The sequence below is a fragment of the Rhinopithecus bieti genome, unplaced genomic scaffold (assembly GCF_001698545.2).
Source record: "Rhinopithecus bieti isolate Rb0 unplaced genomic scaffold, ASM169854v2 scaffold_39703, whole genome shotgun sequence".
NCBI lineage: Eukaryota > Metazoa > Chordata > Mammalia > Primates > Cercopithecidae > Rhinopithecus > Rhinopithecus bieti.
The window spans coordinates 595,079-613,348 of record NW_016816905.1 but is presented as its reverse complement, the minus strand read 5'-3'; the positions used below and the strand labels follow the sequence as shown (position 1 = coordinate 613,348).

The window sequence follows — 18,270 nt, the reverse complement described above, 5'->3', positions numbered from 1 at the left end:
ATCCTCTATGCTTTTCCACTCACATGTTTGTCCATTAATGTGTCAATATCATGTCGTTTTATATTCATCTTTAAAATCTACTTTGGAAAGTTCATTCTATTTTTTTTGACAAGTATGTCTTCTTCCATAGGAACTAAAAAGTTATTTTGTAAAGTTCCAGAATAATCTCATTGGGGTTTGAGATTGTCATTACATTACATTTATAATGTAGGAAGGACTTAGTTCTTTGAATTTGAAAGTTTTTAATAAATCTCTTTTATCAAGTCTTGTTCTTGAACTTTTGATAGTTTTATAATTTATATAGATACTCTACCTTTCTCATTATATTTATAACCAAGTATAATTCAATCAAGATTTTACCATTTCTGTTTCTAATTAGCCTCTTATATAGGAGAAAACTGACTTTTATATATTTATGTTATATAGAACCATCTTGCCAAATTTTTTTATTAGCAATAACATTTTTGTTAGTACAACGTCAGCTTTCTTAGGTATGCAACCTTGTAATCTTCAAATAAGGATTTTTAAATTTCCTCATTTCTGCTATTTAAGTTACATATTTAGTTTTCTTACTGTATTAGCTAGAACATCTATAGTGTGTTGAATTACAATAATGTTAGCATCCATAACCTTTTTTTAGTTCCTTGTTTTCGTAAGAAGGACTTAGGATTTCACTATTCAATATGATGCTTGCAATATGATTTTGCCAAACAGTCTTTTTCGTGTTTAGCATTTTTGTCTTTTCATATTTTACTGGGAGTTTTGCTGCTGAGTCTTAGTAAGTGCATGTTTATTATATATTTAAATAATCATAAAATTTGTACCACTTAATTTGACATAAAAATTATATTAGACCTGTTAATGATGATCCATCCTTGAATCTCTAAAATTAATCTTATTTGGTCATAGGTATATCTTGTAATTGTTTTAGTACATTTTAAGATTAGATTTTCTAAGATGTATTTTAATTATAATTTTTGCATCTGCATTGATTTGTGATTTTGGTTTATAATTTCCTTTTTTTGTTAGTTCAGGGTTTTGTGTGTAGACTATGCTGGCCTCTTAAAAATGAACTCTCTATAGTCTGTAAATATTATTCTAACGTAGAATTTATGTGTTCTTTGATTAATAAGTAAAACTACAAGTGTAAAACCATCTGGGCGTGGTGACTTTTTAGAAAGCAGACTTCCAGTTTAGTTCATCTCTGATCAGATCAATTTTGTCATCTACCCTTGATCAATTTTGAGAACTTACATTTTCCCAGGAAATCACCCACTTTCTTAAAATTTTCTAATATATTGCCCCTGAATGTGACAAAATTTATTTTACGTTTTAGTCACATTTGTCAAAAATTTGCCTATTTTATTAACTATTCTAAGGAATCAGCTCTTGCGTTTACTTATTCTTCTTTCACTTTATTTTATTGTTTTTTAAAATACTGGCTTTTTAGCTTCATAGCAGGACTATGGTAAGGTGAATGAGGCACTCTCCTTGGGCACAGAATTGAAAGAAGTGCCAAAATACTCAGTAATCAAGATAAGTCGTATGTTAATGCAATACTTTAAAACATCAAACCTAATGCCCCAAAAAATCCCTGGTGGATTACATTTTCAATAAAGACCAGATCTGTATTACTGACTTTTCCTTTTGCTTCAGCTCCAATATGACTTAGCACAGCACTGCTCCTGCTCCTTGGTTCATTTACTTTCAGGCTTGAAAACAACAACAACAATAACAACAACAAAAACAAAAACACCTTCCAAGTCTAGAATTTGCAGACCAGTCTATGTCCTCTGTGACTAGGAAACTTCTCCTTAGTAATCTTTGGTGAAATCTGTTATCTTTCTTTTGATGAATACTTATTAAGAATCTTTTTAATATAAAGCACCACCAGTGATGGATATAAAGATGTCCTTAAAAGTTTACATTCTAGAAAGAAAAAATATATACAAATGTGAAAAGTTTAGTTGACATTAGAGAGGGGAAAAAATTAGAGAAAAACATTATCTGGCAGATAGTATCAGGCTTATAGTTTTACTGCTCTTGGAATAACTCCTAAAATCCACCAGGTGGTGGAGTAAAATGAATTAACAATGCCATTTAACTTACATATTTTCCTAGTTGGAGATGTAATTTTACAGAGAAAGCCACAATTACATAGCACATATTTTAGCTTATTTATGAATTTTCTATTAAATCTTTAATTTTTACAAAGCAGAATGTATGTGTTGAAAGATTAAACATTTTTAGCCATCTGATATCCTTCTCATGTAAGGCACTGTATAAACAAACAAGAAAGCGGTCTGGTTTAAAATAGGTCCAGGAGTATAATTTAAAACAAAAGAAAAAACCTAGAGGCAAACTCCCCTAAAAGATGATTATATGAAGCCTGCAAATTTTAGTAAAAGAATGAGGCTCTAATATTAGGCATCTTAGCTAGAATTAGTACTGTCCAAAAGGTTAAGATTATTGGGTTCTCTTTCATATAGTTCTTGTGTGGCCTACTTTCCTCCTATCCAGAGATTTTTCAAATCAGATAAATTGATCTGAATGTCTGTATAATTCACTTTTCATGTATATCTTTATTCATTATTAATATGACAGTAATCTTGTGTGTATTAAAACACATAAAAATGATATTTAATATGAATTCAAATTTAGGTTCAAATGACTTGCCTTGAGTCATAAAATTAATCAGTAGTCAAACTATCATGAGATCTGGAGTTCCCCTAAGTCCTGCTTTTCATCATGCTCCAGTATCTAACAATGTCATCAGATGATGAAGATGAATTTAGACAGTCAGTTAGCAACCTATGTTGACATATCAAGAACTGCGGAATTCTAAAAAGAAATGAAAGACTGAATGACTGTCCCTGAGGAATTTACAATCTAATGGGATTGACACCGTAGGAATAATTATACTTTACCACTAATAAAAATGTATATAACCAAAATCATTTAAACAAATATATAACCATATATTATAGATCAAAACAGTATCCTAAACAAAAACTGGGTGCATTTAATTCAATTTGTAAGTATCTGAGTACCTACTAGATGCAGCATACTAAAATACTTTTTCCTTAATGAGTTTATAATCTAATTATATGACCTAATTATATGACCTAGACCCACCCTAGCTTACAAAAAAAGTGGCTAATAATGTAGCATATTTTATTTCTAAATTAGATTTTCAAAGATAAAAACGTAGCACAATAACCTAACATTAAATTACAAACATTAAGCCAATTACCATTACCAATAAGTGGTAGGTTTGATATTTTTCCACTCTTGAAAAGAAAAGAATTTGGTATGTTATCTGGTAAACTACAGCAAAGCAGTTTTTTTTTTTTTTTTTTTTTTTGTTTTTTTTTTTTTTTTGCTGCCCTTATCTATCAGAACTCAGTCGCATGGAACACTCAATAACTATTTGTTGAACTGAGAAACATTTGCCCTCTTTCCCCACAAAGTCTCATAATTTTTTATTTTTGTGTAGCTGCTGCTGTCTTGCCTCTATTTCCCAATCTCCTCTTCCGTCTCCCCTTCACAGCTCTTCTCTGCATGCCCTGGCTTTGAGCAGTCTCATCCATTGTCACAGTTGCAGTTGACTCCTAAACCAACGTCTGTAAACTTGACCTTTGTGACTCCAGCCTTTCTAACTAAACTCTAAACATTTCTTTCTCGCTATTAGTATTCCACCTTAAACTCAGCCACTGAAATCAACTCATCATCTTGCTATTTAAAAATTAGCATCATCTTCCAACACTCTATTTCTAGCATATAGAAAGGGTTGGCTGAGTGCGGTGGCTCATACCTATAATCCCAACGCTTTGGGAGGCTGAGGCGGGCGGATCATGAATTCAGGAGATCGAGACCATCCTGGCTAACACGGTGAAACCCCATCTCTACTAAAAATACAAAAAAATTAGGCGGACGTGGTGGCAGGCGCCTGTAGTCCCAGCTACTCCGGAGGCTGAGACAGGAGAATGGCGTGAACCTGGGAGGCGGAGCTTGCAGTGGGCCGAGATTGGGCCACTGCACTCCAGCCTGGGGGACAGAACAAGACTCCGTCTCAAAAAAAAAAAAAAAAAAAAAAAAAAAAAAAAAAAAGTTGACATGTACAGTTATGCAGGTTGTGCTCTGAACAAAAGCAAGTGGCTGAGGGGTGAGTGGGGTCTAAAACTAGACTCTATTCACAGGCAATACACTTGGACACAGGGCTGTGTCAGCCTTAGGCAAATCTTTTTAGCACTTCCTCCACCCAAAGAGGATACCTTTGTCTAACGCACATAAAGGTGGCGTATGTATTATTAGTATCACCACCATTTTCTCCAACTCACCTATTTCAGAAACTCAGAATCTCCATTCTTTCTCTCCTCTTTTAGGCCCCCATAACATGACTACATTCACCACTTTCTTTTCATCCACACTGCCAAGGAGACCAGAGCAGTGCAATGCTTCATCCCTGCACTGTTTAAATGACCTCTTTGTTTAACTCTTCCTCTGCTCCTGTCTTTCCTTCACCCTCCAGTAGATTACCCTTCCTTAAAGCACAGTTTTGTCTTGTCATTTACCTGCTCAGAACCTTCATGGTTCTGAGCGCTACTAGCTGTGTTACCAGAAACAAACTTCTCAGACTACCATTGTTCAACCAGCCAGGGTCTAAAATATCTATGATGCCTTCACAATGTCCTGTACTCTGTGAACACTCACTTGTTGAATCATTAAATTTAAGATCGCCCACCATACCTTTCTAATGCCCACTTCCACCTAAGTCCAACTAGTCCTCCTCATGTAACCTAGGTAACATTGTGAATTGCTAATATTTACAGAACTCATTCCTGACTATCCTATCTTCATAACCTCGGTGTGGCTGGTTCATTCACATGGGGCATTGGCCACACCCAACCCTCCAAAGCCTATTCCTGGAACTCCTCTCTGTAGAGTTTCCTTGTCTTTTGCCTATACTTGTCCTTTCTTTTAGACTGAATGCTGCATTTATTATGGCTTACTTGTGTTCTTTTCTTCTTTTAAAATCACCTAGGCTTGTTCCTCTCACTAGATGTTAAGCTTCTTGAGGTTAGCACATCTTTCTTGTTTGTATTTGCCTCCTCATAAGCCCTAGATTCAATGAGGAATGTGCAGATAATAAATATTTGTTGAATTGGGAACCATCGCCCAGTTGTACATATGCCCCAAAGACAGATTGACTGTTAGCCATTTGACTTTTCAGGTAAAGGTACCATTGCATAATATGGAAAAGAAAAAATGTCATCTCGAAGGTTGTTGTTTTTAAATGTTTGTCCTGACAGCAACTAGACCATAAGAAGAACCAATTTTGATATTATTGGGTTTAATATATGAATGTACGATTGCAATAACTCACTCTGCATTGTGTTTTGGTAGAGAGACACTGAATTCCAGGAGCATGAAAAGATTCTGTCTCCGGATTTTCTTTCAGTTGCCCAAATCACTGATTTGTTAACGGAGGACATCGATGGAGTTCAAGAGTAAGCACTTCCCTATTACAATCACATGTAGAAGAACAATTCGAGTTTTGCATCTGTAAACCATTGTGATTACGTATTTAAGATTTCTTCAAAATATTTATTATGATATTATGCGCTGAAATATATCTGGACTCCGAAACACAAAAATTCTCAAATAAATGACTTTTTGCACTACTCAACAGTCTCCTTTATAAAGAAAATGTATTGCAAACCAGCTTACTAATACTTACCAAGAGCAGAAGTTTGTTGATAAAAGCAAGCTCTAGCATATGCCATCTTCTTTTCTCTTTCATTCATAAAACTGTCAGTATGCACATTAACTTAAAGGATGTTCTCCCTCATTGTAAGAAAAGTAAGTTGTGTTTCCTGTCATGATAATGGCCAATACACTTTATTTTTTTGGAAATCTTGAGTATTTGCCATCCGCCTGTGATTTTCATCAGAAATAATGCTATACTAAGTACTCTGAGTACATGTTGCTTAAAAATGTGAATACGATGGAATTTATAGGCAGTAATTACAATATATGTACATCTCACTCTTTAGGCCATTTATTTCTATAGTAGATCATCTATTTAGAACTTTTGTCAGATATATCCAACAACATAATATCCTAAAAGGTATTTTTCATAATCACCCATTTAAAAAATGACCCTAATTTAGAATGGAAGCCTAATTGGCCATCACGTGTGGAGAGTGGGGATGATGTCATGCACTAGCATCCTGGTATCAGGTCTCCGCAGGCCAGTCCTTGGGACACAAGCAGGGTGTCGTGGACCATAACGGACAAATAGAAAATGACTCTGTCAGTGGTTATCACTGACAAATCTTACAAATGTTATAGCATAAAGATGACTCGCTACTGAGAAGGGAATATGACAAATGTCCTGGCTGGAAGAAAAATCCGAGAAGGGAAGGTTTATCAAGAACGGGTGAATAATACTGACAGGGCTCTTCCCGAACTCTCAGCTCCAGCGCTAGCAACCTCTGCTGGAAATGGATGATCTGTGATCAGCCATACCGCTTACTATCTGCATCTCTACAAGCATGAGTGAATTTAAAATTTCACAGATTTTTAAGCAAGTATCTCCTGATGATTTTACCATTTTTATAGAAATTAAGGTTTGTTAGGAATTCTGATTCTTAATGTAAGAATTGATCCATGATACCACTGATCATGTCTTTACATAAAATGTTATATTACTTTTCCAGGTAACCCCAAATGTTATTGATCATTGCAATACAAAACAATAGGTATTTGATACTAGGCAAAATAGCACAATGCAAATGGCACACATTTTATACAGTTCATAATGTATTTATATTAAATGTCAAGTAAAAGATATATTAAATACAATTAATATTAAATAAAAGATATTGCAAATAAGTGCTTTTTAGAATTATTTCTTCCCATGTTGTAAATTTTGCTATGTATCATACTTTGTGTGATGATTTTTTTAAATTATAGGCTCTCTTTGTTGTTAAATATCTAAATTCTGAACATATTTTTAATCTTTAGGGGGTAAGGCCTAGGATACAGTAAATGATACAGAAGGTGTTGCAGAAGTTAGCAGTGTAACAACAGCCAGGTTCAATAGCAGGTTGACCTTTTTAGACTGTCTCATTAATGTAGAAATCACCTGAAGTGACCTCAAATTTTAAGACATCATCTTTGGATAAATAACATCAATATTATGTTAGGAGCCATTTCTTTGTAAAACAATTTTCTTGAGATTTTTTACATGATTTTTGTAATAGTAATCCTGAAATATTTGCAATCTGTCACTCACTTTCAATTTAAAATAGCATTATTGTAAATGGGGGTTATATGCTTTTCAAAATGACAGAAATATAGTTTAAATATCCTATCACCAAGTGACAGAAGTATGTGAAAATCATACAGTCTACAAAGTTATAAGCCTATTTAAATAAGTTAGAAGACATCAGCACATTTCCCTACCTCTTAAAATTAAAAATTGCTCTCCATGAAAGCAGCCAACCAAATGAAACATTAAAGTATCATTAAAACATATTTCTGAAATTCACTGTAAGCAGTTAAATGTCTGGGTACATCTCTCATGATCCCTTAGCTGCTATCCATCATAAATATTTTAATGTAACCTTGACTTTATTTATAGATCCATCTCAATCTTTTTAAAAAAGAATAAGGACTAAAATGAAAGTAACTATATAAACACAAAAATAACACTGAGACATCTTTAATAACCTTTTGGTAACTGGGCCTCCATGAGCTATTTAGCTCTTGCCTTGAGGCTTATTTCTGCATGTCATATTTAAGAATCAAAATGCACCCCATTGTCAAGAACATGCAAGAAGAATGTAATATTTTTACCCAAATTCTCGGTGAGACAAAATAGATAGGTATATCACCTATCATCACTATACCAAACTTCCTAAAACACAGTGAATCATCTTTCTCTTTCCCTACATTCTCTCATGTTACAGCTATAGCCATCTCTCCCCTCTCTCCTGTTCCAGCTCCCCTTATTCCCAGAGAAAAAGTTTACATATTTGCCAGTAAAATACTGGAAACTGTGCATTCAAACCGTAGCAGTATCCTGCTCCAAATGCCTCCCTACATAATCTTTGGAGTGAAATGACTGAGCAAAGAATGGAAATGATAAATCCTTAGCCCTGTGGTTCAAGTTAAAAGGGAAGAGACAAATGGTATTAGGGAAAGTGGTGGAGAGAGTGTCGGGGACAGCAAAAGTGAAAAAGGTCAAAGAGATTTCACCAAAATATTCTTTGGCAAGTAGTTACTGTCATTCAAACACTGCTAAACATTGAAAAGTAAAAATAAAAAGCAAAGAACATATGCAAATATTCAGGGCAAATACTTAATTAAAAATACATGGTGTGCAGATGGCAGATGATGAGTACACTTAGAAGGAAAACTAACTGCTAGAAACAGAAGAAAATGTTAGGTTGAAGCTAATAGTTAAAGAGGGCATCAGCTTCACAAAACAAGAGAACAAAAACTAAAAAACATGGTAAAATATATAGAGAAGTAACTTTTAGAACTAAGGCAAGAAACTAAGGCTAAGAGTAAAACCAATGTAGAACTTACCTTGCTGAAAATCAAGTCAGTAACATGGAAGACAAATTTAAGAAAACTTACATAAAGTGTAGATTAAAGCAATTATTTGAAGAAGCTAGAATATACATTCAACGTAGTCAATCAGAAAAAAATAATCTACACTTCATAAAAGCTTTGAATATTGCCAAAGAATATTTTGGTGAAATCTCTTTGACCTTTTTCACTTTTGCTGTCCCCGACACTCTCTCCACCACTTTCCCTAATACCATTTGTCTCTTCCCTTTTAACTTGAACCACAGGGCTAAGGATTTATCATTTCCATTCTTTGCTCAGTCATTTCACTCCAAAGATTATGTAGGGAGGCATTTGGAGCAGGATACTGCTACGGTTTGAATGCACAGTTTCCAGTATTTTACTGGCAAATATGTAAACTTTTTAATTTTAGTAGAATATTTTAATATTTTAGTAGAATAAAACTTCATGTATTGCCTTTTTGTGGGAGAAATTTAAAGCAAGTCACCTAAAGAGGAAAATAACAGGCCTCAGACTTTTCCTTAGCAAAGTTAGTCTGCAAAAATCAGTGGTGCAACAAGTAACCAAAATTTAGGAAGTCAAAAGAGTATGATTGCAAAATAAAATACTAATTTTGTCTGATGTTTAGTTATAGGGGCAACAAGACATTGCAATATTTAGAACAACTCAGAAAATACAGTATTCCTGTGGTGTTATTGAAAAATTTACTTCATAACCCAGCTGAAAGATAAATTTTGAATTTTAAACAGCAAAACTGCCAATGAGAAATTGTGATATAAGAAGCCTGGTAGTAAGTACGGGTCATTTAAAATTAAAATTAAATCCAATATGATAATAATAGACTGAAATAGTTATTCTAGAACTTGTCAACAAAAATAGGCAAGCACATGAGAAAAAAGGTAATTGAATTTCCTTTTCTCACCAAAATAAAACTGAATTGAAGCAGATGACCCCTATTTACAGTAATGCTATTTTAAATTGAAAGTGAGTGAGTGCAAATACTTCAAGATTAGTGTTACAAAAATCATAAAATCACAAGAAAATTGCTTTAAGAAATGGCTCATAACAAAATGCTTTTAAAAACTTGTATCATAAATCTAAAGGGTTAATATCCCTAAGTAGGCAAAAAACTTTTATAAACTTATACGAAAAAGTAACCAATAGAGGACATTAAAAAGAAATCCAATCTAGTAAATAAGCAAAGAAATACGTAAGACTGTAATCTTTGACAGGGCGTGGTGGCTTACGCCTGTAATCCCAGCACTTTGGGAGGCCTAGGCGGGCAGATCACGAGGTCAGGAGATCGAGACCATCCTGGCTAACGTGGTGAAACCCTGTCTCTACTAAAGATACAAAAAAAAATCAGCTGGGCATGGTGGCAGGTCCCTGTACTCCCAGCTATTCAGGAGGCTGAAGCTGGAGAATGGCATGAACCCGGGAGGCAGAGTTTGCAGTGAGCCGAGATCGTGCCACTGCACTCTGACCTGGGTGACACAGTGAGATTCCGTCTCCAAAAAAAAAACAGAAAAAAGTAATCTTTTCTATTAGATTAGTAGATAATGGACAAAATCCAAACTACATTAGAGTATAGAGAAGTGGACTTTTCTGTGTGGTCTTGATGAAAGACCTATTTGGCACTGCCTTTCTGGAGGGAAGGTTAGCAGCATATCTCACCATGGCCAATATAATCCAGCAGTCCCAATTTTAGGAATTGATTGCAAAAGATAATTGGAGTTTTGGAAAGATCTTAATTGATCATTTCTCTTTACTTTAGATTCTTAACCAATGGAGGACATCAAAGCCAATTTGGGAATACCTATTTCTGATCTATTATTAACTGTATTTAGACCTCTCTCCTACTGATAAGACTTAAGAATGTATGAAGGCTTCCTACTTCTCCTTCCTTACTGAATACTAATCCTTTTATGTTCATTACAATTTTTTCCCCGTCTGCAGCTTGTCTTTTCAATGTAGTTAGATTGTCTCTGGTTCTCCAGAAGTGTTTCGTTTGTTTAACAAGCACCAACTTATTAGTCTTTTCTTTATGATTTGTAATTTTTGGTGTCACTTTTAAGAAATTTTGGCCTATCCAAACATCAGAAATTTTTTTTTATTAAAAGTTTGTGATTTTTGCTATTGCCATTTAAAACTTTAACCTACCTGGATTTTATTTTAATGCATTGTATGGGATGGTATTTTATTTTATTTTCCATTTGGATAACCAATTCTCTCAGCACCATTTTTGAAGAATTTATACTTCCTCTACTGATTTGAAATAATACCTCTGCCATATACCAAGCTCCCACATGTATTGGGTCTGTTTCTGGACTTTCTACATATTCCACTGGCCTACTTATTTATCTCATAACAATACCACAAGTTTTCACTATTGTAGAAGTTTTCATACTGACTTTCACTTAAGAGTAAATGATACTGTACATTAAACATTGAGAAATAAACCTTGCCAAGTAATATCCAGTGCAAATTAAAGATCCCTGGCTAATAGACTAAAATCCTACCACCACCATCATACCATCATCAGGATGTCTATATCTGCCATTTGAGTTGAATGCCTGAAAAAATGTATCAAAGTGCATAGTGACATGCAATATAAAAAACTGACCTTATTGACCTAAAAATTAAAAATATACAATGTTCACATATATACATATATGTATATATATATGACATAACAGGAAATTCAGAGATAGATTAACTTCTAAGTTAATTGAGTGAAGGTCTAAATAGTATCATCGAGAAATGAGGCTTAATCTTAGAACCCATTTTTCTTAGGGTTACGAGATAACTGGCAGTAGCAACTAAAGCCACTTACTTGCTCTTTTTTATTTTTATTCAACAGAAAAAAAGAAACTTCATCCTCTGTTATGAATTATTTAGAATAATTTAGGAGTGTGCCCATCATAGGACAATAATTATTATTGAGACATGCCAAATACCAAATGGCATTAAGGCAAGGGGTGAAATTACCATGATTAGCTTAGAATAATCAGAACTCGCTTTTGGGTTTGAGGTCTACCCTGATACCAATGTAGATGAAATGGATGTTGAAGAAATAGACCCATATCGACATCAGCTTTATTTGTTCCCAAACTTGTTTAATCTTGCTGTATTTATTAATCTGATTATATCATTTATTTTGATGTTAAGAATAATAAGGACTTCCATTTTGAAGACGGCAGTAAAAGTTGTCACACACATATTACCCCTCTCAAAATCACATAAAAACAACAAGGAAATACCACCTTCATCTTTGTCAAAACCAAGAGAATGCTAATGGTTAGAACCACAAAATATAAAGATGATGGCTACTGTCATTATAGATCAACCAGAAGTGCAGGAGAAAATATAAGGAAGGATGCTCATAGTCACAGAGCTTAGAATGAGCTAATATCTATATCTATATCCATATCTATATCTATATCTATCTACCAATCTATCTACTAATCTCCCAGGAGGAGAAACCCTAAAGTACTATTCCAGGAACGCTTGTCTGCAACAGCAGGACCAGGGTGTGCAGGCTTGGAGCAGATTCTATAGCACAGGAAATTGACTGTTTATATGATAAGAAAGAGAGCCTATCCATTCTTTTCTTTCTTTTTCCTTACCAATTAAAAAAAAATAACAAATGCTAGAATAATTGACACAAAATTACTTCATACAGAAAATGCCTACTAGTTTGTAACTTGGCCAGGTCTCCACCTCCAGTGTACTTCCCAAAAGTAGGTATGCAAGACAAAAACTCACTTCATCCAAAGATAAGGTGTAAACAAAGAATATGCATTCCAGGACACTGCAAGAAAAAGTAGAAGAGGAACAGGAAAGAGAAATAGCAAATCAAACACACCAGAAAGATACAACCGTGAGCAGACAAAAAATATAATCAACTATTTTATCATGAATTTTAAAACATATGAAGCAATTACAAAAAGCATACAGCAGAGATATAAAAGCTCAAGGAAGAGATAAAGAAATAAAAAATTATAAAACTTGTTTCTAAGAAAAAGTAGAAAAGGAAAGATCTCGCAGAATTTGGGGGGAAATTTAAAGCCACCCACAGAAGAAATAACACTGCTAAAAACACACTAAGACACATAGAAGACGGTAATGAGAAAAGTATCCAAAATGAAAACAAAATAGACTTGAAAAATTTTTAAGATTGAGGAGAAAATTGTAACTCTAGAAAAAATGACTAAAATATACATAATTGGAATTCTTTTTAAAATATAGCAGAATGAACTGGGTGCAGTGGTTTACGCCTGTAATCCCAGCACTTTGAAAGGCTAAGGTGGGCAGATCACTTGAGATCAGGAGTTCGAGACCAGCCTTGCCAACATGGTGAAACCCTGTCTCTACTAAAAATACAAAAAAATTAGTCAGGCGCAGTGGTGGGCGCCTGTAATTCCAGTTACTCTGGAGGCTGAGGCAGGAGAATCGCTTGGACTGGAGAGGCAGCAGTTGCAGTGAGCCAAGATCACACAACTGCACTCAGCCTGACTGATGGAGCAAGGCCCTGCCTTAAAAAAAAAAAAAAGTGTGTGTGTGTGTGTGTGTGTGTGTGTGTGTATGTACATATATGTGTATATATGTATATATATGTATATATATCATAATATTTAACAATTTAGTTCCAGAACATTTTCAGAAATAAAAGAAACTTAATTTTATAAATGAAAAAAGACATTGAATTTCAGAGAAAAAAATACTAGTAAAATTGCTATACATACACAAGGAAGAAAGAAAGGGAAGGGGAAGAATGAGGAGAATCAGAAAATAAAGAGGAAGAGGAGGCAGGNGGGGAAGAATGAGGAGAATCAGAAAATAAAGAGGAAGAGGAGGCAGGAGACCAAAAATAGAGTTTGCTCCCCACTCCTCATTCTGTCTCTCTCTCTTTCTTTTTTGAATGTCATTTTGGTTTTATGAAGTTTGATGTAACTGAATATTTTCAGATTATGGGCATTATAGAATTTTCATTAAAGAAAAAGACCTGTTTTCAAAACTTAGGAAAAGAAATGGTTCAATATCTAATCTGACTTAATATGTGGATTTTTCTTTTATTTTACAGAAAACTGGGAACATTTTTGAATTTCAAAAACCTTGAAACTTGTTTAAAGGATGCCATTCTACTAGATTATTATGTATCTGGATTTTTGTGGGCTAGAGGAATGGATTTTTCTATTATTCAGTATTCAAAATTTATGACTTTACTAGCTATGTTACTTCAAAATCTTAAAAGTAAGTACACTATTTTTCTTTTTTTAAGTAAAACAAATTCAGTTTACCATCTAAATCGAGGTTCTTAAGCAAAAATTACAGATTTTATTGTAATTCCTTTAATGAAAATACGGGTTTTCCTGAGTATAGCAAATATATAGTTCATATCTCCACTGAGTTATAAAACCTCAAGTAATACTTAACAAAGGTTACAGTTTTCTTAATAGTCAATTTGTCAAAGGTATGTTAATTTCATTTTAATGTTGTATCAGTGTCATCCACCCTCTAAATATCTGAGGACTCTGTGATATTCTTGTAACCTTTCCGTAAATTTAAAACTACACTGAAATTAAAGGTTTATCAGTAACGATTAGCTATCTCTAGAATAGAATACCAGGCAGCTATAAAAAGGAAAAAATGAAGAAGCTTTCTGTGTACTGTATGGGAAGCAATATATAGTTATTAAGTAAAGCAAGGTGCAGAACTACATGCTTTCATTTATAAAAGAGGCAAAATAAGAATCTATCCATATTTTATTTGTGTGTACACAAAGAAATGCTGGAAGATACAGAAAAAAACTAATAATAGATATTCCCTGGGGTGAATGGTGGTAAGAACCTGGCATGTGGGCAACAGATATCGGAGGAAGTCTTTTCACAAGATTTCTTCGTATGTATTTTTGAAATATGAATACATCACTTATACAAAAATTAAATTTTAAAAGAGAATATGTAACATGAACAGTCCTAAGTTTTGGCAACTTCTGAGCTGAGTATTCATACACTAGAAATAGATAAAGGAAAGTAAAAATTTTCATGGACCTCACATCCCAAATTTGAGAAGATATTTCTTTTTTAACCTTTTCCCGTAACTTGTAACTGACTCAATAACATTTTTTTCTAGATGAAACTTTATATTGTTGATATTACTGTAAAAATGAATTTCTAAAACCTGAGCAGGATCCCTCCAGCTCCTCATAAACCATGAGAAAGAAAGTATATATGTAGAACCTAACCAGAAAAAAAGCAAGGAATCTAGTTTTTCCTTCTGGCAGAAAAAAAAAAAAAAAATCCCTCCACACTTTTAAACTGAACAAAGTTATAGTCATCATTAGGAAAGAATGTAATTTTAGCCAAATGTGCCAAGGAAAAAGGTAAAGTATGTTTACACTTCAACTAGGTAGCACTAGAGTCCTGAGCACATAGCCACCACTCCCATTCAGCAACGTCATAATAGAAAAAGCCCAAAAGAGCACACTCTGGGCCTCTGGCAGGGGTGCACTCTGTCCAGTGTGGGAATTCCATTTCATGCTAGCTCAGTCTGTGATCGATCCTTGTCTCAAACTTGAGCTGCATATCTACCAGGCATTCTACAGTCAACCCATCTGGAATCAAATTGGATCAAGCTAAAAAATATGGGACACAGAATTTGGAGACTTGTCTTAACAGTATATATTGTGAGGTCTAGTTTTTCTAGGACCTGACCGAACATAAGCTGTAGAGCAAGTTTATCCAACCCATGGCCTGCAAGCTGCATGTGGCCCAGGACGGCTTTGAATGCGGCCCAACACACGTTTGTAAAGTGTCTTAAAACATTATGGGATTTTCCTTGCGATTATTTTTAAGCTCATCAGCTATTGTTAGTGCTAATGCATTTTATGTGTGGCCCAGGGCGATTCTTCTTCTTCCAATGTGGCCCAGGGAACCTAAAAGATTTGACATTCCCACTGTAAAGTATTGGATAGACTGGATATTGGGCCTTCAGCCAGGTCCATAGGCCTAGATGGACTCCCCTCTGTATGATGTGAATGTTTGCAAGTAACTGTAGAATATTTTTTAGTTCTTATGATGCTAAATTGGTTTTCCCCTCAATAGGAATGGCAAATTCAGGTAACATTTATGTAGATTAACTTGTGCCAGTAACAGTGCCAATTGCTTTAAAAATATTGTCTTATTTAATTCACATGCCACCTTATGAGAGAAATTGGTAAGAGTCAGAGGGGTTCAGTGACTCCTTAAGGTCACACAGGGTCTACACTAGCAAGTGAGAGCCCATCCTCTTGAATACTACATCAAATGTGCTGGCTTTGGGCTAAATCTAGAAAGCACTATACACATGTAATAGTACCAGGAGTTCCAGATGAACTTTTTTTTGTTGAGACGGAATCTAGCTCTGTCGCCTAGCCAGGCTGGAGTGCAGTGGCATGATCTTTGCTGGCTGCAACCTCTGCCTCCTGGGTTCAAGCAATTCTCCTACCTCAGCCTCCCAAGTAGCTGGGATTACAGGCACGTGCTACCATGCTCAGCTAATTTTTGTATTTTTAGTAGAGACGGGGTTTCACCATGTTGGCCTGGCTGGTCTCGAACTCCTGAGCTCGGGTGATCTGCCCACTTTGGCCTCCCAAAGTGCTAGGATTACAGGCGTTAGCCACTGTGACTGGCCATGAATTTCTTATTTAATCCTCACAACGGCACTATAATTTTGAAAATAGGTATTGCAGTATTCTCATTTTACACAGAAAGGAAATGAGGCCAGGTGTAGTGACTCATGCCTGTAATCCCAGCACTTTAGGAGGCCAAGGCAAGAGAAGCATTTGAGGCCAGGAGTCCAAGACCAGCCTGGGCAACATAGAGAAACCCCATGTCTAAAAAAAGACTGAAAAATTAACCAGGTATGGTAGCCCACATCTGTGGTCTCAGCTACTTGGGATGCTGAAGTGGGAGAATTGCTTGAGCTCAGGAGGCTGAGGCTGCAGTGACCCATGATTGCATCATTGCATTCCAGCCTGGGCAACACAGCAAGACCCTGTCTCCAAAAATAAATAAATAAATAAAAAGAGACTCAGGTCACCTAACTACTAACAGTAAAAGTCAGTTATGAGGTATCATCCTACATTTTCCAATTAATTTTAAGTCTGGTATATTCTTTCATTACTCTAAATTTTCAAGAATACATTTTGTTTCTAGAAGCTTTTGCTATTTGAGTGGTTTAATCTTTAATATTTTAATCACATTACTAAATGTGATTTTAAAAGAGCAAATATTTCAGTTCAATAAATGAAATTATAACTTCCCTAATTTTAAAGCAATTATCTACAGAAAGACATTAGACATAGAAAACAGTTTTAAAGATTCAACTATTTTCAGAAGGAAATAGTCATATAAATGTATTTTGTTTGATAAGTATAATTTCATCTAGAATTATAATCAATTAAGAATTTCTCTTTTCTCTGCATCTCTAATTAATATCATTTTATTAACAAAATGATTCAGATTTTCCATTCATTTATGAATTGCTTTTATCCAACAGATTTTTCATTTCTGAAGCTACTTACACTATTATCAAAAGAAGTTTATCATGGAGAGAGAAATGTACAATAATCATTGAATTCCACTTAGAATGATATAGGAAAACCTAGTTATCCAGAAATAATTCACTGTATCTGACATAGATAAAAGATGATCTGGAGGGAGGCAATGGGAAATGAACCAATTGTAATTCATTAAACCAGATTTTAATTGTTGTATATAGGTTTTATGCTTCTTTCTAATTCCTGTAAGTAGAAAAGAAGCTATACTAAACAAATTACAAGTTTGTGTTTATAGTGTCTTCCTAACATTTTAAATTACTTTCCTTTCACCTTATTAGTAATTTTGGTATTTAGGGTAGAGCACTTACACTCCAGTGGGAAAGAGCAGCTGTGTAATCCAGAAATACCTGGTCCAGCAATCAGCCTATGTTCTCGTAACTTCTTTTAATCTCCACCTCCACCCTTCCAAATCAACTCCATTACAACAAGTGTAATGTTGACTGATGACTTCAGAGAGAGAGACAGAGATTTGGTTGGTGGGGTCCACACCGAGCAGCACAATTCCCCCAGATCCCACGTTCAGGCTCCCCGCTGACATTCACCTCCCCCAAGCGGCCAGTCCAGCCTGGCTTTAGTGTCTTTCTACTCTCCACCTCCAGCATCCTCGGTTTTATGTCCACATACCCATCGCTTTTCCGCAAACATAGGACAATCTGGCCAGTCCACTTACCTGACTCCATCTTCCAGGGGAAGGGTGGATAGTGTGTGTGTGGGTTGTAAATAATATTTTATCTGTCACAAGTAACACTGAGCATAACGGAACCAAACGAGAAAAGAAAATGGAAGTTTATGTTTTTATTACAGACACTTTAAAAATTAAGTCTAAGGTGTTCTTTTTCAACTGGACAAATGCCACAGAAGACAGTTTCGGGTGTTTGTTTCCGTTGGTGTGTAGCTGTGAGAGAATAGACGAGAATCACTGAGCTGTTTACTTCTGGTAGTGGTGGCCAGGTTGTGTCACTCTGTGCATTTTCATCCGACTTTCACCAGCACCACGGGGCAGACATTTGAGAAACAGCTTACGTGAGTTATAAGTCTGTGACTGTGGAAAAGAAAAAAAAAAAAAA

General features: G+C 34.9%; 1 protein-coding gene across 1 annotated transcript in view; it reads left to right on the top strand.

Moving 5' to 3' along the window:
• Positions 1–18,270, top strand: part of CABCOCO1 (ciliary associated calcium binding coiled-coil 1) — a 107,112-nt gene that overhangs the window by 4,336 nt on the left and 84,506 nt on the right. Inside the window, exons 2-3 of the mRNA XM_017855489.1 lie at positions 5,407–5,510; positions 13,685–13,854. Of these exons, the coding sequence (XP_017710978.1) occupies positions 5,407–5,510; positions 13,685–13,854 (274 nt within the window). The remainder of the gene's footprint in view (positions 1–5,406; positions 5,511–13,684; positions 13,855–18,270) is intronic.